At 38.6% G+C, this 23,711-nt stretch overlaps 1 protein-coding gene across 3 annotated transcripts; it reads right to left on the reverse strand.

Moving 5' to 3' along the window:
* Window positions 1–523: 523 nt before the first annotated feature.
* PBK (PDZ binding kinase) lies at window positions 524–23,711 on the reverse strand. Of its 3 annotated transcripts, none has more exons than XM_001109768.5 (8): window positions 23,575–23,711; window positions 18,482–18,559; window positions 13,496–13,589; window positions 8,415–8,557; window positions 7,681–7,850; window positions 5,963–6,092; window positions 1,629–1,808; window positions 524–1,122 (listed from the first exon to the last, which is right to left on the reverse strand). In XM_001109768.5, exons 2-8 carry the CDS (start codon window positions 18,537–18,539, stop codon window positions 926–928), a joined length of 972 nt encoding a protein of 323 aa, XP_001109768.2. In that variant the 5' UTR covers window positions 18,540–18,559; window positions 23,575–23,711; the 3' UTR covers window positions 524–925. The 3 variants fall into 3 exon arrangements, with proteins under 3 accessions (XP_001109768.2, XP_002805336.2, XP_077799468.1); XM_002805290.4 differs by having other exon boundaries at window positions 23,517–23,711; XM_077943342.1 differs by lacking the exon at window positions 23,575–23,711 and adding an exon at window positions 20,193–20,241.

The following is a 23,711-nucleotide window of genomic DNA, read 5'->3' on the forward strand; positions in this document are numbered from 1 at the left end:
TAAGAACCCCCTGTGTCGGTAATTTTTAAAATTCTGTCTACACCCAAATCTAGGTATACCACCTACATTGGCAATTCAGTAATTTAGAAAATTCCCAGGGGACTGTGGCTTACAGAAACTACTGATCCAAAACACTTTACAGATTAGCAAAATAAGGCCAAGAGAAGGAAAGAAACCTACTCACATTATTCACTCAACAAGTTTAATGACAACACTCAAATCAAGTATAAAATAATGTTGAGACACCTTATGGTACCCAAAGTGTCCTTTATTCTGTATCATTCTATTTGAGTTTTATTGCTTTTATACAGCTGGGAAATGCTTAAGGTACAAATTAATAAATTTTAAACTCAGTATGGAAAATATATTTAATAAATTAAAGCAAAAAAGATCTGAGGAGATCCAAGAGCTCAAGATAAGCTGTAACCAGAGTCTGAAGTATCCAAGGAGCTATTCTTTTTGAGGCATGTTCTCCTCAGCTTCCAGTTATCATTTGATAAACACATCAGCAAAAGGGTCAGTGTTTTAAACAAATGTAGACTTTATTTTGTACTGTACAAAGTGCTAATTTCAGTAGATCCATTAAAATAGAGAATAAGCAAGATCATTAATAAAAGTAATGGTCGTTAAATTAATGTTAGACACAGTTTACAGCGTTTTACTGCTAGTGTTTTAAGTTACCATGAGCAGTATCAAAGTACTTATGTAGCTAGTTTCTAATACTTTATAGAAAACCCAGTACAATTCCAAGTGCTTATAGCCAACATAAGCATATTTCATATTGGAAATAGTTATCCACATGTTAACAAGAAACTATGGTCCTCAAATATGCCAATTTTAGAGAATCTAACAACTACTGATAGTAACTATATAAATGTTTTGGAATAAGTTATTTACGCAAGCCACACTTCAGCTGAGGTGATCACTAGACATCTGTTTCCAGAGCTCCAACAATGTGGGCAGCAGAAGGACGATCTTTAGGGTCTTCATTAGTGCATAGAGAAAAGAGTTCAATTACTTTCTGGTATGATTCATTGAGTTCGTCCATATTAATAGGTGGCCTAGTTCCCAGGGCTGCATAGTATGCTTCATCATCAAAATCACTTTCATCAAAAGTTTTATCTTGAAGGAGTTAGAGATTGAAACAATAAACAAAATCACTTTATGTCATGGAAAAGTTTAATAGTTCACCCTTCTCCTGAAACAAGAATTTATGGTCCAGTATGCTTTCCATTCTGCCATAGACAGAATGGAAATGTCTTCAATTGTCTTGCTATCAAGTAGATTGGCTTTAGTCTTGGATTTATAGGTTATCGACCCCTACTACCACCCTTCCTATGATAGCTTTCCAGTCATTTTCTCAGGTAAGGAGAGTTTTTAAGGCAATTTTTTGCTTCTCTGGATAGCCTCAATTTTTCCCCCTATTCTCAATCTATGTCTCATTTTTGTGAGATTAAACCTTGGTGGTACCAAATCAGTCATCAGTACTAATACATATCTTAGAAATTACACAACTAAAGATCTTATAACTTGCTATTTTAAGTTTTAACAGAAAGATAAAAATTATATAAACCAATCTTTAGTGTGAATGAAGAGACTGGGATTTATGTTAGAAATTGTATTCATACCTTCATCATCATCATCATCATTTGAAAGATTAACGTGTGGAATCGATAAAGTCATCATTTCCCACAGAGTAAGGCCAAAGGCAAATATGTCTGCCTTGTCAGTAATAACACCATTCTCCTCCAAAGCTTCTTTGGGTTTCCATGGCTCTGTGCCAATGTAACAAGCCTCAGGGTCAGTCACTGAAACAAGCAAGATGGTTATGAAGGCAGGCACTACAAATCACAAAAAGGCGAGCAACTCAAAGGAAAATGGGCAAATGATTTGAACCAGTAGTTCACAGGTTAATCAGTATAACCAGTAAATGTGAAAATACACTCAACCTCAATAAGGATTACTTTCTACCTTTCAGGTTGGTAAATATTCAAGAAGCTGGTCAGTTGGCAGGTATGTAGAGAAACAGCAATTCTCTTAGAAATTAGTAGGAATATAGAATGTGGATGTTGAGATTACAGACTCTGGAGCCAGACTGCCTTGCTTGGGTTGGTTCAAAGACATGTGCAAGCTGCGTGACCTTGAGCAGATCACTTCTAGACCTGAATTTCTTCAGTTTGTGAACAATATTAGGCTGAGAGAAGTACCATTTCTATGCTTCCATGATTGCTATGTCAATGGAAAAGGGAAGGGGAGAAATCACACACTGGCTCTTTTTTAAAGCCCAAGAAAAATAGGTCCACTCACATTTCCATTTAAATTTTAGTCAACTTGTCAATTTCAATGAAAAAGCCAGCTAGAATTCTCATTAGGATTGGACTGACTCTCTAGATCAATTTGGTAAGCATTAATATCTTAATAGTATTGAGTCTTCCAAACCACAGTCATATATTTCTCCACTTAGTTATATCTTACTGAATTTTCTCAGTGATACTTTATAATATTCATTACAGAAGACTTAGACTTTTTTTTTTTTTTTTTTTTGAGACGGAGTCTCGCTCTGCCGCCCAGGCTGGAGTGCAGTGGCCGGATCTCAGCTCACTGCAAGCTCCGCCTCCCGGGTTCACGCCATTCTCCTGCCTCAGCCTCCCGAGTAGCTGGGACTACAGGCGCCGCCACCTCGCCCGGCTAGTTTTTTTTTGTATTTTTTTTAAAGTAGAGACGGGGTTTCACCGTGTCAGCCAGGATGGTCTCGATCTCCTGACCTCGTGATCCTCCCGTCTCGGCCTCCCAAAGTGCTGGGATTACAGGCTTGAGCCACCGCGCCCGGCCACTTAGACTTTTTTGGTTAGATTTATTCTGAAATATTTTGGGTTTTGGTACTTGTAAATAGATTTTAAACAATTCCATTTTCAATTATTATTGCTAATACACAGAAATGTAATCACTAACTTCACTATAGCTGTTTTATAGATTCCTTGAGATTTTCTACCTAAACAACATATCAACTGGAAACAAGGACAGTTTTGTTTCCTTTCCAATTTTGCCTTCTCCATTTTCTTGCCTTATTTTAGTGGCTAGGGCTATAGGACTGTTAAATAACACTGGCAAGAGCAGGCATCCTGGCCTTGTTCCCTACTTCAGTATGACACCTGCAGGTTTTTCTTGTAGACAGCCTTTCTCAAGCTAAGATCCCTTCTATTTCTAGTTAGCTGAGAGGTTAATCTTTTTTTAAATCAAAAATGGATGTTGAGTTTTGCAAACACTTTTTCTGCATCTATTGAGACGATATGTAGTTTTCATATTTGATTAAAGACTTAAATGTTAGACCTAAAACCATAAAAACCCTAGAAGAAAACCTAGGCAATACCATTGAGGACAGGCATGGGCAAGGACTTCATGACTAAAACACCAAAAGCAATGGCAACAAAAGCCAAAATAGGCAAATGGGATCTAATTAAAGAGCTTCTGTACAGCAAAAGAAACTACCATCGGCCGGGCGCGGTGGCTCAAGCCTGTAATCCCAGCACTTTGGGAGGCCGAGATGGGCGGATCACGAGGTCAGGAGATCGAGACCATCCTGGCTAACACAGTGAAACCCCGTCTCTACTAAGAAATACAAAAAATAGCCGGGCGAGGTGGCAGCGCCTGTAGTCCCAGCTACTCGGGAGGCTGAGGCCGGAGAATGGCGTGAACCCGGGAGGCGGAGCTTGCAGTGAGCTGAGATCCGGCCACTGCACTCCAGCCTGGGCTACAGAGTGAGACTCCGTCTCAAAAAAAAAAAAAAGAAACTACCATCAAAGTGAACAGGCAGCCTACAGAATGGGAGAATGTTTTTGCAATCTATGCATCTGACAAAGGGCTAATATCCAGAATCTACAAAGAAACAAATTTACAAGAAAAAAAACCATCAAAAAGGCAAAGGATATGAACAGACACTTCTCAAAAGACATGTATGCAGCCAACAGACACATGAAAAAATGCTCATCACTGGCCATAAGAGAAATGCAAATCAAAACGACAATGAGACACCATCTCACACCAGTTAGAACGGCAATCATTAAAAAGTCAAGAAACAACAGATGCTGGAGAGGATGTGGAGAAATAGGAACGTTTTTACACTGTTGGTGGGAGTGTAAACTAGTTCAACCATTGTGTAAGACAGTGTGGCGATACCTCAAGGATCTAGAACTAGAAATACCATTTGACCCAGCAATCCCATTACTGGGTATATACCCAAAGGATTATAAATCATGCTGTTTATTGTGGCACTATTCACAATAGCAAAGACTTGGAACTAACCCAAATGTCCATCAATGATAGACTGGATTAAGAAAATGTGGCACATATACACCATGGAATACTATACAGCCATAAAAAAGGATGAGTTCATGTCCTTTGCAGGGACATGGATGCAGCTGGAAACCATCATTCTCAGCAAACTATCAGAAGGACAGAAAACCAAACACTGCAAGTTCTCATTCATAGGTGGGAACTGAACAATGAGAACACTTGGACACAGGGCAGGCAACATCACACCCTAGGGCCTGTCATGGGGTGGGGGGCAGGGGGAGGGATAGCATTAGGAGAAATACCTAATGTAAATGACAAGTTAATGGGTGTAGCAAACCAACATGGTACACGTATACTTATGTAACCTGCACATTGTGCACATGTACCCTAGAACTTAAAGTATAATAAAAAAATCTGTTAATATGGTGAATTATATTGACTCCCCCCTCCCAGCTTTGAGGTATAATTAACAAAAATTATATGTTTAAGGTATACAACTTGATATTTGATATATGTAAACACTGTGACCTGACGGCCACGATCAAGCTAATTAACATATCTATCACCTCATATAGTTACCATTTTCCTTTTTGTGTGTAAGAATATTCAAGATCTACTCTCAGCAAATCTCAAGTATACAGTATTATTAACAAAGGGCACGAGCTTCCATTAGGCAGGATGAGTAAGTTCTGATGACCTAACATATAGCACAGTGAGGACATTCATTCTTGAATGTTACAACTTTTCCTTCCTGGAATAAGTCCTAGTTGGTCAAGATGTAGTGTCTTTATGTAGTATTAGACTGAATTTACTAATATTTTGTTAAGGATTTTGATATCTATGTTTGTGAAGGATTTTGGACTATGAATTTTTTTTTAATGTCAGTTTATGTTTCTGGGTACATAGCAGATGTATATGTTTATGTGTTGAGATATTTTGATACCAGCATGCAGTTCATAATAATCACATCAGGATCAATGGGATGTCCCACAATGTGTCAGGTTTTGATATCAGAGTTATGCTCTGATATCAAAGTAGTTATATGTTCTAAACAGCATTTATTAACCATTTGTTTAACTTCTGTTCATATAAAGAGACACATTTAAGTATTGTTTACTAAATAATATGTTGCAAGCAGAGGCTTTCTCTTGAGGCTGGCTGGCTCTTGTTTCTCACCAAGAACATATCTTAAATTCCCTGCGAAGCCAGTGATCAGTAGTATATATAATAGAGAAGAAAGGGCAAAGAGCCAAAGACCAGCCTTCATTAGCATGCCTCTTTTCTGCTTCATTCCAGTTTCTTCTACCAGTTTCCTAAATCTTGTCACTTTATTGATGCTAAATAAACCGCTTTACACAACCTTACTAAATTTTACTTTCTATTCCCAGATACTTTCCTGCTTAAAGATCCCAATCCAGTTACAAATCTTTCCCAAAGATAACTCTAGTTAAAATATATACTACTACTACTACAACTACTAATACAGTAATTTATACTGTACATGTGGCAAGGGAGAAGACTGCAGGCTGACTGGGAGAGAGAAAAAAGGGGACTTTTTACCATATACTTTTTAAAAATAGTTTTTGATTTTTGATCCATGTGGACTTACATATTTAAAAATGTAAACACTGTATTAAAAACAAAATTTTAAAACTTGAGTACAACTTACCAGTCATATTTTCATCCAGTGGTAGAGAGACTCCTACATCACAGATTTTAATTGTTTCAAAATCTCCTTTAATTACAACATTTGAAGACTTTATGTCTCCATGAAGCAATTTCTTTTCTTGGTGCAGATACTAAAATAGTAAAATATTTAACACATATGAGCAGAAACACAAACTAATAAAAAAATGTGATAACCTCCAAATATAACTACTTGAGCTCCCTTCCTAAACTCTAGGCTTACATTTGTCCAGCATTTCAACCTTTTTTTTTTTTTTTTTTTTTTTGAGATGGAGTCTCACTCTGTTGCCCAGGCTGGAGTGCAGTGGCACGATCTTGGCTCACTGCAACCTCCGCCTCCCAGGTTCAAGCGATTTTCCTGCCTCAGCCTCTCAAGTAGCTGGGACTACAGGTGGGTGCCACCAAGCCCGGCTAATTTTTGTATTTTATTAAAGACAAGGTTTCACCATGTTGACCAGGCTGGTCTGTCTCGAACTCCTGGCTAAAAGTAATCCACCCGCCTCAGTCTCCCAAAGGGCTGGGATTACAGGTGTGACCCACTGTGCCTGGCCCAGCATTTCAGATTATTTGAAACAAGAGAAGGGAACATACCGTGTTATCTCAGTCTGCCGTACTGACCAGAAGTCTAAAAGTTTCTTTAGAAATAGATCCTCCCACTAACCTTTTATACTTATAAAATAAATAATTATAAGTTAACTTTTTTCCCAAGACGACAGAGTCTTGCTCTTGTTGCCCAGGCTGGAGTGCAGTGACGTGATCTCGGCTCACTGCAACATCTGCCTCCCAAGTTCAAGTGATTCTCCTACCTCAGACTCCAGAGTAGCTAGGATTACAGGCGCCCGCCACCATGCCCGGCTCGTTTTTGTATTTTTAGTACAGATGGGGTTTCACTGTGTTGGCCAGGCTGGTCTCGAATTCCTGCCCTCGTGATCTGCCCGACTTGGCCTCCCAAAGTGCTGGGATTACAGGCGTGAGCCACCACGCCCAGCCAAGTTAACTATAAGTATGTATATATACTTATAAGTTTACTTATTAATTAGTTAACTTGGTAAGTTGTATCAGAAGATACAACTACAGATTTCAAAAGATATCACAATTTTGAGGCTAGTCTAGTAATTTTTAGAAATAATTTTGGAATCTTCAGTGAAGCATACATAAATTGTTGAGACCATGTGGGACAATGAATGACTAGGGCCACATGTACATATAAGGATGTTTTGGTTGATGATGGACAACATATACAACAGTGGTCCCACAAGATTACAATATCTTATTTTGATTTTACCTTTTCTATGTTTTGATATGTTTAGTCACACAGTACTTACCACTGTGTTACAGTTGCCTACAGTATTCAGTAGAGCATCATTCTATACAGGTTTGCTGCCTAGGAGAACTGGGTTATATATACCACATAGCTCAGGTGTGTAACTGGCTCTACCATCTAGGTATATGTAAGTATATTCTATGATGTCCACACACACAGTGATGAAACTGCCAAATGACACATTTCTCAGAACATATTAAGCTACACATGAATGTAATTCGGAAGCAGAAATGTAAGCCTCCATTTTGTACTGACCCCTTTTTGGAACTGACAAGTAACAATATCCATCCACATTCAAAGATGTCCTGCAAAGTGATTATTTGTTCATTTAAAATATGAACAAAAACAAGTCATTTAAAATATAATGGCATAGTTACCTTTAACCCTCTTGCCATATTCAAAGCAACTTTTAAAATTATGGCTGCTGGAAAAGGATCTCGGCTGGCTTTATATCGTTCTTCTATTAAGTCATTTAGAGACTTTTCACCTCCATATTCCATAGCAAGACACAGACTGCCATCACTGGCTTCAGTAAAAGCACGATAACCTTAAAGAAAACATGACATTTCTTCACTAATATAGAGAACAATAATATTTAAGTTCTTTATAGTAATGTGATTGAAAACATGGATCTGGACTAACACAAATATACAATTAAACAGCTACTATATACAAGACTAATTCAGTAGATCTCATTTAAAACGCCTTCAGTGTTTGCCAGTAGTACCACAAATTAAAATACTTTTACTTTCCTTTGCTTCCCTAAATATAATGGTTTCGCCAGCCCTACTTGTATTAAAAATGAAAAAATCCAAGAAATTACCTAAATGGATTTAAATTATCTAAATGACGATCATTTTATATTCCTAAAATCTTCATAGAACTAGCAACACAATTTTATCTATTCCCATGAAGTTTAAATATATACTTAGGCATCAAAAAATATTATATGCAAATTTTTATTTTAGACCAATCACATTAATTTGATTCCCATTAAACGTCCAGCCCCTTCCTCTTCATTTCTATTAGTGAGACCAGTTAAGAGAGCATATAACCTTTTTCTGAATAAACAAAATAATATACCAGACACTACTACCAAATTTAAACTTACCAACAATGTTTGGATGATGAAGGCTTTTCAAAATCTTAGCTTCATCCATTAGTCTCTTTTGATACACACTTCGATAATGATCATTACATATAGGATTAATCTTTTTTACAGCCCAAGGAGAATGAGACAAACCTCTTGGAGATCTAAGAAAAAAATTCATTTAAAAAGGATAGAAAACAATACAACCACAATACTTTTTAAAATGACTTCCAAATTTTTGGGAAAAAACTTGAAAGAAATTTGTTTTAAAAAACAGTATTTAAGATGTTTTGGACTATGAACACCTCTGCTACATTTCCATTTCAATTGGGAGATAAGATCTAATAGACAAGTCTTACTATCTATACAGTGGAAGGGAGAGGATAAAAAGAACTTGAAGGGTAAAGATGGAATGTTACAAACTTTAAACCTGAAAATTGTTACTTTCCAATTTTTCCATTTGAGCATGTCGGACTACTACTTATTAAATATTATATGTATCAGAGATGAGTTGTAGGAGGCTAAAGAAAAAAAATTAGGGAATTTAAAGAAGAGATAATCAAGAACATTTTGCCCATATATCATCATCCAAAGAACAGCATGCTGTTCTTGCTTCACTACACACTGACCAATTCACCTTATACCTTTTACCACATATTCAAAGATATGTGCTTAAGGAGATAATGAACATACAAATGAGAAAAATTTAAACTTTCTATTTTCTAGGAAGATTCAGCCATTTTAGAAATATCTAAGGTATAAATGTTTTAAGGCCTCAATAAACAGGTAAAATAAAGTCAGGGAAAGATTTACCTGAGGTGGTAGATATTTATGAGTACAGCAAATCACAAAATACTTAAGTATATGCAGCATAACAGCACAAAACCTAGTGAAAGAGCCTCAGAAGTTTAAGACAGAAAGTTTAATGGTAAGAACACAAAACAAGAGATTGAACCAAAGATCTATTTAGCTTTGCACTCTCTCACAGGCATAGCTCTATGACTGCAGAACCTTTTTTGTTTAATCAAAAAACCTATACTAAAAGGATCACAAGATTTCTTAATTCATGCACATCTATCATCCGTAAGTTGATCTAAACTATTCTTAAATCTCCAGTTTTAGATAACAGCAGCATTTGAGGATAATGATGAGCATCTACATATCATTTTATTATGAAAAATATATTTTTCAAGTTTTAAGGGTTGAAAGTTTAGCTCTTGAAAGTTTAGAATTTAGTAAACAAGTCAATCTTCACCTTTTCCATAACATATTCTAATCTATAGAATAAGAATAGATTTATGAAATCTGAATACTCGACCATGCAAAAAGCTGGTTCATTAAAAAGACTAATAGAAAAAAAGGCAAATTTCTGATGAGATTACACAAGAAAAAATAAAGACAATATCACAAATAAAAATGGAAACAAAACTACAGATACAAGAAAGTATATAAGTAAATAATAAAAGCTTTATGCAATCATTTAAGACAAAATGGACAAAGACTTAGAGAAATCTAAGAAAACTGATGAATAAATTTAATCACCAGTTTAAATGTTCCTACTAGAAATACAAAGTATAGATGATTTTACAGGTGAGTTTACTAAGCTTTCAAAGAATTTACCATTCAGTCTTATACAAACTGTTTCCACAGGGAACAGAAAAGGGACTATGAGTCTCATATAACTTCAATTTCAAAAAATAAAAAGGGACAGTAGAAAAAGGAAAACCACAAGCCAACCTCACTTAGATATAAAAATTGAAACAGGCCGGGCGCGGTGGCTCAAGCCTGTAATCCCAGCACTTTGGGAGGCCGAGGCAGGCGGATCACAAGGTCAGGAGATCGAGACCATCCTGGCTAACACGGTGAAACCCCGTCTCTACTAAAAAATACAAAAACTAGCCGGGCGAGGTGGCGGGCGCCTGTAGTCCCAGCTACTCGGGAGGCTGAGGCAGGAGAATGGCGTAAACCCGGGAGGCGGAGCTTGCAGTGAGCCGAGATCGCGCCACTGCACTCCAGCCTGGGTGACAGAGCCAGACTCCTTGCAGTGAGCCGAGATCGCGCCACTGCACTCCAGCCTGGGTGACAGAGCCAGACTCCGTCTCAAAAAAAAAAAAAAAAAAAAAAAAATTGAAACAAACTTTAATATTAGCAAACTGAATCCATCAGTTTATTTAAAAATACTACTACATCAAAACTATGTTGGATTTAACCAAGGAATGCAAACTTAACAAAAAAATATAGACTTCTGGGTTAAAACTGTAGCTTAAACATACACATTGTTTTTATCCTTTCCAAACCCACTAAAATAATAGCAAATGGATATTTTAAGACATACTAGCCAGCAAGAATGGAAATAACAGCAGAGAAGACAACAGCAACAAAATTTCAGAAGCTGGAAAGCAGATGAAAATAACTGGCTTAGCCCCAATTAACTGCTTGCAAGTTATTTAAAAAGCAAGTAGGGCTGGAAGGGGTAGCACACAACTGTAATCACAACACTTTGGGAGGCCAAGTCAGGAGGATGACTTGAGGCCACGAGTTTGAGACCAGCATAGGCAATACAGTGAGACCCCTTCTCTACAAAAAACTTTTAAAAGCCACATGTGGCGGCCCACACCTGTAGTCCAGCTACTTGGGAGGCTGAGGAAGGAGGATTGCTCAAACCAAGGAGTTTGAGGCTGCAGTGAGCTATAATGGCACCACTGTACTCCAGCCTGGGCAACAAAATGAGACCCTGTCTCTAAATAATAATGGTAAAAAACCGGTGGACTCCTAGATACCCTCCTTAATTCTGCACTAGCTGCCCATCCCCCATCCCCAGCTTCTAAAGATGATAAACTAGCTTTGGAAGGTATAAAACAAGTCTTCAGCCTGAGGTTTACTGTCAGTTGAGAACCTGTAATACAGAAGCAGGGTAATAATTAATCACCATATGCATACTAAGTGCTCAGTGAATTTTTACATGTGCATATACCTGTGTTATCAACACCTAGATACTGAACATTTCTAGCACTCCAAAAGACTAAACATGCTTTTTTTCTAAAAAGGACAATTAATTTAAAACAAGATAAAAACTCAGTAGAAGTGTTGAAAGATAAAGCTGGGGAAATCTCAGAAAACCGAGAATATAGCAAATAAGAAAACCAAGAGGTAGATGAAGAAATCAGTAAGTTCAAAATTCAAATGATAGGATTCCAGATGGAGAACAGAGAAAAACAGGGTGAAAATCATCAACAAAGTAATTTTTAAAATAATGTCTCAAAAATTGAAGAACAGGAACTATTCAGATTCCAAGAGCCCCATATCACTAATGTCATTGTGAAATTTCAAAATGCTAGCAACATACAGAAGATCATACCAGGATCCAGGACAGTGGGAGGGACAGATAACATAAAACGGATTACATATGAAGAATCAGCAGTCAAAAAGGCTTCATAATTGTCAACAACAACAATGTAAGCTAAAAAAAAAACTGTCAGTGACTGACATTCTCAAAATTCTGGAGGGAAATTGTTTTCAAATGAAAATTGTAACCCAGAAAACCAAAAAGGGCCATTCGAGTATGAGTAAAATGAAAAAATTTTTGGAAATGCAAATTCTCAAAAAGTATATCTTCTGTGCACTAATTCATGGGGAGCTACAAGATGTCCTAAATGAAAACAGGATGTAAATCAAGAAACAGTAAGACACAAGATAGAGAAAAACACAGGATCTAATTCAGCAGAGAAGTGCAGGAAATTTGCAGGTTATGGATAAAAGACATCCCAGGTTGACAGGGCTGAATCATGAGGAGTGGTAGGGTCAGGCAGGCACTGCTGTTCTTCAAGATCAGCTATTTGAAGCTTTTTGACTAAACCACATACAGTGTAACTTTGTTAAAAACACTTTACATTTTAAACGTTTTTTTAAAAAGGGGAAAAAAATGAAACTAGCCATAAATCTATGAGAATTTATTTCTTTCAAAATAGGAGTTAACACTAAAAAACAAATTAGAAAACAAATTAATACCACACATACAAAAAAAGTGTTTAAACTGCAAAAATGCTTCAGGAATACCCATTGTATATAATTACTAAATTAGTCTTAATTAGCCTCTTACTAAAGAAAGCATTTCTATCTGGAAACAATGTAAACCTGGATGAAGCTAAGATACGGAGGGTTGGACTAGTCAGACTGATTCCAAGAATGCATTAAGTAAGGAATATATATTAACTTAGTTTTTTGCCACTTAATAAACATGAAACTAGGTACAGTGTAATGATTAAAAGAAGTAATTTTGGGCTGGGCATGGTGGCTCACACCTGTAATCCCAGCATTTTGGGAGGCCAAGGTGGGCAGATCGCTTGAGGCCAGGTGTTCGAGACCAGCCTGTCCAACATGGCAAAACCCCATCTCTACTAAAAATACAAAAATTAGCTAGGTGTGATAGTGCACACCTGTAATCCCAGCTATTCAGGAGGCTGAGGCAGGAGAATCGCTTGAACCTGGGAGGTCGTGCCACTGCACTCCAGCCTGGGCAACAGAGACTCTGTTTCAAAAAAAATATGAATAATAAAAAAGTAATTTAAAAAAACACTTTATTGACAGCTATATTGGCACCACACTTGTTCAATTATTTCATTTTTCTTTTAACTCAATATTCGTACTTTAAAATCATGTATTTACCCTTCTTAATAACAATGCTATAAACCTTTTACTTCTTTTAGAAGAGAATATCTTAGGAGGGCAACGCTGCAGAAGAGACAGCAGTTACTGACATCACCCAACACTGGCTTCCTCTTTGAGGTTTTGTCATGAAGAATCTGGTTTACCACAAAGGTACCCTTTCCCCTGCCACTTCCTCTTCTTATGGAAGCCAATGAAAAATTAAAAAGTAAATGACTTCCCCTTTAATAACGCATCAGGAGGAAGCTAGGAGAAAAGCAGAGGCAGAGCTACTGGCAAAGTTATGAAAGGGTCTAGGGACTGGAATACAGCCGTCAGCCAGGATCAGGAACAGACACTGAATCTAAATACTGGAATTTTCATACTACTTTTTTGTCTCCAAGTACAGTAGAATTATAGTTACATGTAAAAAGGTTAATCTGAAATCTTATACTTACCTTTTCATAAGGTAAACATTTACCCCAGTACCAAAGCCAAGCTTCTGCATAAATGGAGAGGCAGGGATATTTATAGTTGGAGTTGAATTTAATACTAAATGTCAGAGAAATAAAAAATAAAATTAATAAAAAATAAAATAACAAAACCTCTTAACATTCTCAATATACTACTGCCAAGAGTATTAATTGGCACAGTCTTTTTGGAGAGCAATTTGACAACATATATCCCAATTTTAAATGGGTACCCTTTGACCAAGTCTACTTTTAGAGTTTCATCCTACAATAACTCTGAAGCAGAGGTTGAGAAATGCCCTGTTTTTGTATGGTCTACAAGCTACGAACTGTTTTCACATTTTTAAAACATTGTTAAAAGATAAAGGGATTGGATGTGGTGGCTCATGCCTATAATCTCAACACTTTTGGAGTCCAGGGTAGGAGGATCACTTGAGTCCAGTAGTTGGAGACCAGCTTGGGCAACATAAAGAGACTCCATCTCTACAAAAACAAATTTTTTTTTAAATTAGCCAGGCATGATGGCATACACCTGTGGTCTCAGCTACTTGGGAGAAACGCTTGCGCGCAGGAGGTTAAGGGTACAGTGAGCCGTGTTCATGCCACTATATTCCAGCCTGGGTGACAGAGCAAGACACAGTCTCAAAAAAAAAAAAAAAAAAAGATGAAAAGATGGAGTTCTGCTTCTACTCATGAAAAATAATTAACTACCCCCGACAATTAACTGTTCCTAGAGTTACCATCTCGCCATGAACTAGAAAACTAGACAAAATATAATTGTTTTTCAGACACGTGACAACAGGCAGAGCAGCGCTGTGATCCCCGAGAGAAGAGAAACAAATGAGGTGAGCCCTATCACTGCCCTAACTTACTGCTTGAAGGCAGTTTCCAGACTGCAGGACAGAGGTTACATAATCCAGCAGTCCTGTCACATTGAGAGAGAGATCAGAGGTCAAGAAGGACTAGGTGGCTAGAATTTGTGGAGCAGAGAACTAAAGAGAGCTCCAAAGAGAGCACTTCAAAGATCTGAACAGTCTCCCTTTGAGTGTTTGGCCAAGTACTTATCCGCACATAACAATGTGTAGATGCCCCAAAGCTGGGAAAGCACCAGAGGAAAGCAATTGGCTCAACAATTACCAGAGATCATACAGGTCTGGGAACACTTCATGTCACCATGAGCCAGAAGATGGTAACCGTGTAACACATAGTAAAGTCCTCTAAAGGGTCACAACTAGATAGTACAGCTAGATTTTAGCCCCAGATAAACATTCATAACAAAGCTTAAAAGCCAGTCTCAAAAGAAACGAGCTAATGTGCAGGTAACTTAACCTCAGACCATAACTAAATCAAACCCTCTTTAAAGAAATAACAAAATCCAGTATTAGACAATGCAGAATATCTACCACCCAATCAAAAAGTACCAGGCGTGAAAGCAGCAAGAAAATATGACCCATACAAGGAGAAAAAGAAATCAATAGAGGCCCAGCATGGTGGCTCACGCCTGTAATCCCAGCACTTTGGGAGGCCGAGGCAGGCAGATCACCAGGTCAGGAGTTTGAGACTAGCCTGGCCAACATGGTGAAACCCCGTCTCTACTAAAGATGCAAAAAATTAGCCAGGAGTGGTGGCGGGCACATGTAGTCCCAGCTACTCAGGAGGCTGAGGCAGGAGAATGGCGTGAACCCGGGAGGCAGAGGTTGCAGTGAGCCGAGATCGTGCCATTGCACTCCAGCCTGGGCCACAGGGTAAGATTCCGCCTCAAAAAAAAAAAAAATCAATAGAAACATACCGTAAGATAACAGGAGGCCAAGCATGGTGGCTCACACCTGTAATCCCAGCAATTTGGGAGGCCAAGGCAGGCGGATCACTTGAGGCCAGGAGTTCAAGACCAGCCTGGTCAACATGGTAAAACTCTGTCTCTACTAAAAATACAAAAAGTAGCTAGGCGTGGTAGCACATGCCTGTAATCCCAGCTACTCGGGAGGCTGAGGCAGGAGAATCACTTGAACCCAGGAAGTGGAGGTTGCAGTGAGCTGAGACTGCACCATTGTACTTCAGCCTGGGCAACAGAGCAAGATTCTATCTCAAGAAAAAAAAAAAAAAATGACAGGGATGGCAAAATTAGTAGATAAGAACCTTAAGACAAATATTAAAAATATGCTCAATGATATAAAGGAAAGTCTGAGCATAACAAGGAAGAAAAAGACAAAATAGAAGCTTAGGAATGAAAAATACAATGGATAAGAATTATATCATCTTAGAGCAGAAGAAAGAATAACTAAATCTTAAGACAGAACAACAAAAACTATCAAAAAATGAAGCAAAGAGAGAAAAAGATTTTAAAAAATCATCAATGAGCTATGGAACAACAGCAAAACAGCAGATTTACATCCAACAATAGACAATTACATTGAGTATAAATGGTCTAAACAGCTGTCCAATACATCATGCTGCTATGTGGAAATGTCTACATCTCTGCTGTCCAGTAAGGTAGTCAGTTGCTACTGAGCACTTAAAATGTGGCTAATACAACTGAGGAACTCAATTTGTAATTTTATTTAATTCTAATTAATATGTATCCAAATTTAAATAGCCACATGTAGCTAATGGCAAAACAGTCAAATTAAAGGAAATTAAAGTTGTCAGAATGGATAAAAACAACTCAAGACATGCCATTTATAATAAACTCAATTTAAATATAAAGACACAAATAGGGCAAGAGTAAAGGGTTGAAAAACATCATTAGAACACAAAATAAATCTGGAGTGGCTCCATTACTACCACATAAAGTGGACTTCAGAACAAAGAGTACCACTGAGGATTAAGAAGGGTATTTCATAATAGTTAAGGTATAAATTCATCAAAAAGAAATAACCATCCTAGGCCAGACAAGGTAATCCCAACACTTTGGGATCTGACTTATGGTTTATGTATCTTGGTGAACGTTGCATGCACTTGAAAGGGAGGCCAAGGCGGGTGGATCAGTTGGGACCAGGAGTTTGAGACCAGCCTGCCCAACATGGCGAAAACCTGTCTCTACTGAAAATACAAAAATTAGCCAGCCATGGTGGTGCATGCCTGTAATCCCAGCTACTTCAGAGGCCAAGGCACCAGAATCGCTTGAGCCCAGGAGGCAGAGGTTGCAGTGAGCCGAGATCGCACTGTTGCACTCCACTATGGGCGACAAAAGGTAACTCGGAAAAAAAAAAAAAAAGAAAGAAAAGAAATAACCATCCTAAATGTGTATGTACCTAATAACAAAGCACAAACCTTCAAAATACATGAAGCAACAACTGATAGAAATTGAGGGTGGGGGAAGCAGACAAATCCACATTGTAGTTGGAAACTTCAACTCTCTTCTCTCGTAATTAATATAAAAAGTACACAGAATATCAGTAAGGATACAGAAGACCTGAAGAAAATAACACAGACAGGTCAATCAGCTTGACCTATTGACATTTGTAGAACACCGTGCCCAACAAGAGTAGAAAAAAATGCCCTTTTCAAGTGCATGCAACATTCACCAAGATATATAAACCTCAAGTCATACTAATTAAGGAAAAAAATTTAAGAAAATATAAAATACTAGTACCAGATATAAAAAAGGACACTAGAAGGTTAATAAGAGTATATCAAGAATAAATTTACACCAGTACATTTGACAGTTTAGAAGTGATGGACAAATTCCTTGAAAAACACTAACAAAATTCACAAAGAAAATAAGAGATCACTTGAATAGCCCTATATCTATTAACTGTGAAATCACAGTTAAAATCTTCCTACTAAGAAAACTCCAGGCCCAGATAGCTTTACTAGTGAATTCCACCAGTTTAAGGAGGAATAATAACAATTCCACATAAAGTTAAACAAAAAGATATTTCTATTAAAAAAATAGAAACATTTCTCACCTTACTTTATGAATACAGAATAACCTAATACTAAAACTAGACAGATATCCCAAAAAGACAACTGCAGTCCAATATCCCTCATGAATATAGACAATATGAGCAAATCAAGCAATACATAAAATATATCGTAACCAAACTGGCTTTACACAAGGAATGGTCAGTTTAACACTTGAAAATTAACATAATTTACCACATTAAGAGATTTTAAAAGGAAATGTAATAGATTCAGAAAAAGCGCTCTACAAAGTTCAATACCCACTCACGATAATAACTAGAAATAGAAGAAAACTTCCTCAAACTAATAAAGGGCATTTGTGAAAAACCTACATCTAACATAATACACTGGGAACAAGGCAAGTATTATCCACTAACGTTTCTATTCAAAAACATACTGAAGGCAGTGCAATTAAAAAAAAGTAAAAGAAACAAAGCCATACAGACTGGGGAACAAAGTAAAACTGTCTTTATTTATCCACAAATGACCAACCATATACAATATCCTAAGCAATCTATTAAAAAGCTAATGGAATAAGTGAGTTTAGGATGGTTGCAGGATACAAGGTCAATATGAAAAATCTGTCACTAGAAATGGACAACAGAATATTTTCTCATGTTATTTTCTAGAAATTTAACTTTAGCTATTTTTTATATAATGGGAGTTAAGGGTCAAGGCTTATTTTTTGCACATGGATATCCAGGTGTTTGTTGAAAAGATTGTCCTTTGTCCATTGAGTTGCCTTGGAAAATATCTTTCCCTCATAAGAGCGATGTATGGATGAGAGGGAGAAAGGTAAAGCAGTTCTTTAATGGGTCAAGCTAAGTTGATTATTGAGCAGGGAGAGCCTCCAAACCTGTTAGATTGTCAATAAAATTAGTCCAGATATGATCAAACCCTGACCTATAAAATGTCTTATTTGTTAATATTAACATCATAAAGGGGATTTACGCTAAAGTTTCTAAGTGACCGATAATAAAGAATCAAACTAAATATTACTAGGACATTTCTAAGAGAAACAACAATAGTAATAGTAAAAAAAAAAAAAAAGTCTTACATCTGCTATCTTACCAGATTTCTTTTTTTCTGATAATTTGCATGGTGTCTTGAAATTACTGATCCCTTCCATTGTGACAACCACTCTCAGTCCTATGATGAAAACAAATTGTAAGTTACACAGCAGATACAAAGAATACAACTCTCATTCATGAAGAAAAATGCCTATAGCTGGGCACAGTGGCTCATGCCTGTAATCCCGGCACTTTGGGAGGCTGAGGTGAGTGGATCATCTGAGGTTGGGAGTTCGAGATCAGCCTGACCAATATGGAGAAACCCTGTCTCTACTAAAAATACAAAATCAGCCAAGCGTGGTGGCGCATGCCTGTAATCCCAGCTGCTCGGGAGGCTGAGGCAGGAGAGAATCGCTTGAACCCGGGAGGTAGGGGTTGCGGTGAGCCAAGTTCGTGCCATTGCATTCCAGCCTGGGCAATAAGAGTGAAACTCTGTCTCACCAAAAAAAAAAAAACACAAACAAAAAAAAATGCCTATAACATTATCACTCATTTTATCACAAACAAAATTTGAGAACTAAAAAAGACCTCAACAAACATTTCGTCCAATTTTACTTAAAATGAGGAAACTAAAACCAAAAAGTATAATTAGTTACCCCTGTCATAATATTAGTGATTGGGTATTTTTAATTATAAAGTAATATATGCACTTAGCTAAAAAAAAAAAAAAATCACCTAGTACAACAAGGTAATCAGTATGTCTCCCTCTCACACTTCCCAGGAGTAGTTGTTAACAGGTCTCTTATATCCTTTAAGGAAACTGTGCAAGCAGCATTTTTCATAACAGTCAAAAGGCAGAAACAACAGAACTCTCCATCAGATGATGAATGGATAAACAAAATATGTGACATAGCTATACAATGGAATATTCAGTCATAAAAAGGAATAAAGTGCCAATATATACAAGAATGAACCTTGAAAACATTATACTAAAGAAGCCAGACACATAAAGGCTACATATATGATGATACCATTTTTTTTTTTCTTGAGACCAAGTCTGGCTCTGTCACCCAGACTGTAGTGCAGTGGCGTGATCTAGACTCGCTGCAACCTCTGCCTCCCAGGTTCAAGCGATTCTCCTGCCTCAGCCTCCTGAGTATCTGGGACTACCGGCACCCACCACCACGCCTGGCTAATTTTTATATTTTTGGTAGAGATGGAGTTTCACCATATTGGCCAGGCTGGTCTTGAACTCCTGACCTTGTGATCCACCCACCTGGGCCTCCCAAAGTGCTGGGATTACAGGCATAAGCCACCGTGCCCATCCAATGATCCCATTTTTAGGAAATGTCCAGAACAGGCAAATCATGGAGACCAAAAATAGCTGAATAGTTGCTAGGGGTGGGGAGACAAAGAATGTGGAATGACTGCCAGTGGGTATGGGGATTCTTTCTGGGGTGATGAAAAGGTTCTAAAACCAGATAATGGTTTGATATATTAATCTCTGAGTATACTAGAAACTACTGAATTTTACACTTTCAAAAGATGCATTTTTATGATACATCAATTATCTCAATAAATGGTTATAAAAATTGTCTGTGAAAATAAAATGAGGCCGGGTATGGTGGCTCACACCTGTAATCCCAGCACTTTGGGAGGCCAAGGCAGGCGGATCAGTTGAGGTCAGGAGTTCGAAACCAGCCTAGCCAACATGGCGAAACCTCGTCTCTACTAAAAATACAAAAAAATTAGCCGGGCATGGTGGCCTGTACCTGTCATCCCAGCTACTTGGGAGGCTGAGGCAGGAGAATCGCTTGAACCTGGAAGGTGGAGGTTGCAGTTTGCCAAGATCACGCCACTGCACTCCAGCCTGGGCAACAGAGCGAGATTCCATCTCAAAAAAAAAAAAAGAACGAAAGAAAAGAAAATGTACATACCACATATATAAACAAAGCAACTCAATGTGTTTCTTCCTTCTATAACATATTTAAGAATTTTTTTATTTTAAAAATTATATTTCTTTTTAAAAAATCAGGTTTCCTATTAGATTTATTTATTATAAAGCAAAACTGTTCCTACATGTCTATAAGCTCATTTATCTATATAAAAAGTTGGGAAGAAGGGGGATTTGCTTAAATTTTTTATGGAGCCCTTAATAATAGCATCTTTAAAAACTGCATAGTAAGGGGAAGAAAATCATCTCAAAGGCCTAGCTTTAACTGTCTATTAATGACAAGTTTGTTCATCTTGTTTAAAATGTAGCTACAATCACTACTGTCTTTAGATTTACCTGTACTGAGAACACTGAAGAGCCCCTTTACATGTATTTGTCAAGAATATAATAATTTTATGAAGTGATGCATTTAACTTGAAGGCAGGACAGCAGAATTTCTGAAACCAGTTTCAGAACTTTGGGGAAGGATAAACTATTTAGCAGAGTGGTTGCAGGAGGTATTTCTACTTCAAAACCAGTTTCAGAACTTTGGGGAAGGATAAACTATTTAGCAGAGTGGTTGCAGGAGGTATTTCTACTTCAAAACCAGTTTCAGAACTTTGGGGAAGGATAAACTATTTAGCAGAGTGGTTGCAGGAGGTATTTCTACTTCGGAAATAATTTCCCCATGTCATTCTGACTCCCCTTCTTCCATCTGTGTTATCTTTCCCCACAGGACGCTGTGATGTGGCACCTCAAAGATCTTCTAAGACTTTTTTTTTTTTTTTTTTTTTTTGGAGACAGTTTCACTCTTGTTGCCCAGGCTGGAGTGAAATGGTGCAATCTCGGCTCACTGCAACCTCTGCCTCCCAGGTTCAAGCAATTCTCCTGCTTTAGCCTCTCAAGTAGCTGGGATTACAGGCATGTACCACCATGCCCAGCTAATTTTTTGTATTTAGTAGAGACGGGGTTTCACCATGTTGATCAGGCTGGTCTCAAACGCCTGACCCTTAGGTGATCCACCTGCCTCAGCCTCCCAAAGTGCTGGGATTATAGGCGTGAGCCACCGTACCCAGCTTTCTCTAAGATTTCTATCTACCTGTGTGAAGCTACTCTTCATTCACTCAATCAATATGCACACACTGAGCACATACTATGTGCTCTAACAGTGCACTGTTCTACACTTTGGAAATAGAGCAGCAAACGAGACCCAAACAAGTATGAAGATAAACGTACACTATTTCAGGGGAAATATATATCAGTGAAGGGAGCAGAAGGCCTTGGGAAGGGGCTTAATATTTGAGTTTAAAGTGGTCAAGAAAGGTCTCCTTGAGAAACTCATTTGAAGGAAGTGAGGGAGCAGGGCCAAGCAAATATCTAGTGGAAGTCTTCCAGAAAGAGGACAAGAAATACAAAGACCTGAGGCAGAAATCTTCACGAAGAGGCAAGCTAGCAAGGGGGAGAAAGAGACAAAGTCAGGGAGGCTGGGGGTAGGAAGTGGCAAGTCAAGTAGAGCATTGTAGCCACAGGACTCTGGCTTCTACTCAACTGTAGTCACAGTCAAGATTTCAGCTTGTACTGAGAGACAGAAAGCTGTTGGAGAGTTTTGTGGAGAGGAGTCAAATAGGTGGGTGGATACGGGTCTAGAATGCAAGCTGAAGATTTAAGTTTGTGGGATGGCAGCACGCAGACGTTATTAAAGCCAAGAGACTAGGTAAGATCATCTAGGGAGTAAACCGTAGAGAGAAGAGGGGTGAGCCCTAGGGCATCCAAGCATGAGAAAGGAAAAACAAAGCAACCAAGGAGGTGCCAACAAAGTAGGATGCAGAAAACCCGGGCGCATAGTGTCCTGGAAATCTTATAATGAGCCTTATAAGTCTCACTGCCTTTTCCCGCTCAGTCTACGGAGGATTTGATATTCGGAAGCAGCATGTTTTAAAAAAAGAAAACCTATCTCTAAAAACAACTAGGTTTAAACAGAAGTCTTAACATTTCATTATATTCTCTTAGGACTGAGTCCCACCTTCTACTCCAAGCGATTTGCACCTCAATATACCATGTCCTATCCATTTCACAGTTGTCTGAGGGCCACTTTTTTCCCGACTGCACACTCAGGTTTAGGCATTAACTACTGACAGATGGCTTTTGGCCAGTAGCCCAAACTCTGCCTCAGATTATGTATGTATTGTATATGCATTCTTAACATTAATTGTTAAATAACCATACTAATTCTAAATCACAAGGTTCTCATGAAGATGACAGCTAAAAAAAACAGTGAATATTTAGATGAAGATATATTAGAAATGGCAGTAGGATGACCGTGAGCAGAATCTCATACTCTGTGGATTACTTAAGATATTTTTAACAATCAAGTACTGTTTAAGCAGCAGCATTGGCCGGGCGCGGTGGCTCAAGCCTGTAACCCCAGCACTTTGGGAAGCCGAGACGGGCGGATCACGAGGTCAGGAGATCGAGACCATCCTGGCTAACACGGTGAAACCCCGTCTCTACTAAAAAATACAAAAAACTAGCCGGGCGAGGTGGCGGGCGCCTGTAGTCCCAGCTACTCGGGAGGCTGAGGCAGGAGAATGGCGTAAACCCGGGCGGCGGAGCTTGCAGTGAGCTGAGATCCGGCCACTGCACTCCAGCCTGGGCGACAAAGCGAGACTCCGTCTCAAAAAAAAAAAAAAAAAAAAAAAAAAAGAAGCAGCATTAAGGTGAGCAGCACTCAAGCAAGCTAATCTACAGATCTATCAGGTCAAAACGTCAGTGACCTTTGGGACCTAAGCCTGGGACCCCGGGACTTGACAAAAACCTGGATACTACTGACAAAGCTAAGGCGCGGACGGGCAGCAGAAAACGGAAAAATAAAAGAATGAGAGGAAAAAGTAAAGGAGAAAAGAGAAAGTAGATGTAGAACGTCCAAGGGAAAGCAAAGGGCAAGTGTGGACCGCATGACTCTCAGCTCCTCTGCATCTCACACGCTCAGCAGGGTTCGGGAGTGGAGGTCAGACTGTCTACCCCGATCCAGGGACTCACAAGGGGCTGGCTGCCAAAATCCTTCTTCGGCTATAACCAGATCCTACCCTGTCACGAAAGCCCCAGCAGAGGCCTCGGCTCTGGGCTCGGCCCCCGCCAGGGCTCGCAAAAAATTTCCCCTTACCAGAGTCTCAGCCCCGGGAAGGAAAGGTCGGAGGTGAAGAGAAGTCGTGGCCAAGTACCCCTTCAAAATTGGTCCCGAGAAGCCCCCAGCGAGAGACCCTGTATCTGCCTCTAGCACCAACACGTACGCCCGACAGCGGCAGTGGCCGTTGCGATTGGAGCCCTCCCGGCTTTCAAAACGCCGCGCGCTGCGCCA

Source organism: Macaca mulatta, chromosome 8, assembly GCF_049350105.2.
Source record: "Macaca mulatta isolate MMU2019108-1 chromosome 8, T2T-MMU8v2.0, whole genome shotgun sequence".
Taxonomy (NCBI): Eukaryota; Metazoa; Chordata; class Mammalia; order Primates; family Cercopithecidae; genus Macaca; species Macaca mulatta.

Bases quoted from the DNA above. Each gene is read 5' to 3' on its own strand.
- PBK (XM_077943342.1), bottom strand. The intron at 13,590-18,481 runs GTAAGATAGCAG...TCTGACATTTAG, and splicing joins ATCAGAAAAAAAGAAATCTG to TATTAAATTCAACTCCAACT. The intron at 8,558-13,495 runs GTAAGTATAAGA...TTTTTTTCTTAG, and splicing joins AATGTTTACCTTATGAAAAG to ATCTCCAAGAGGTTTGTCTC.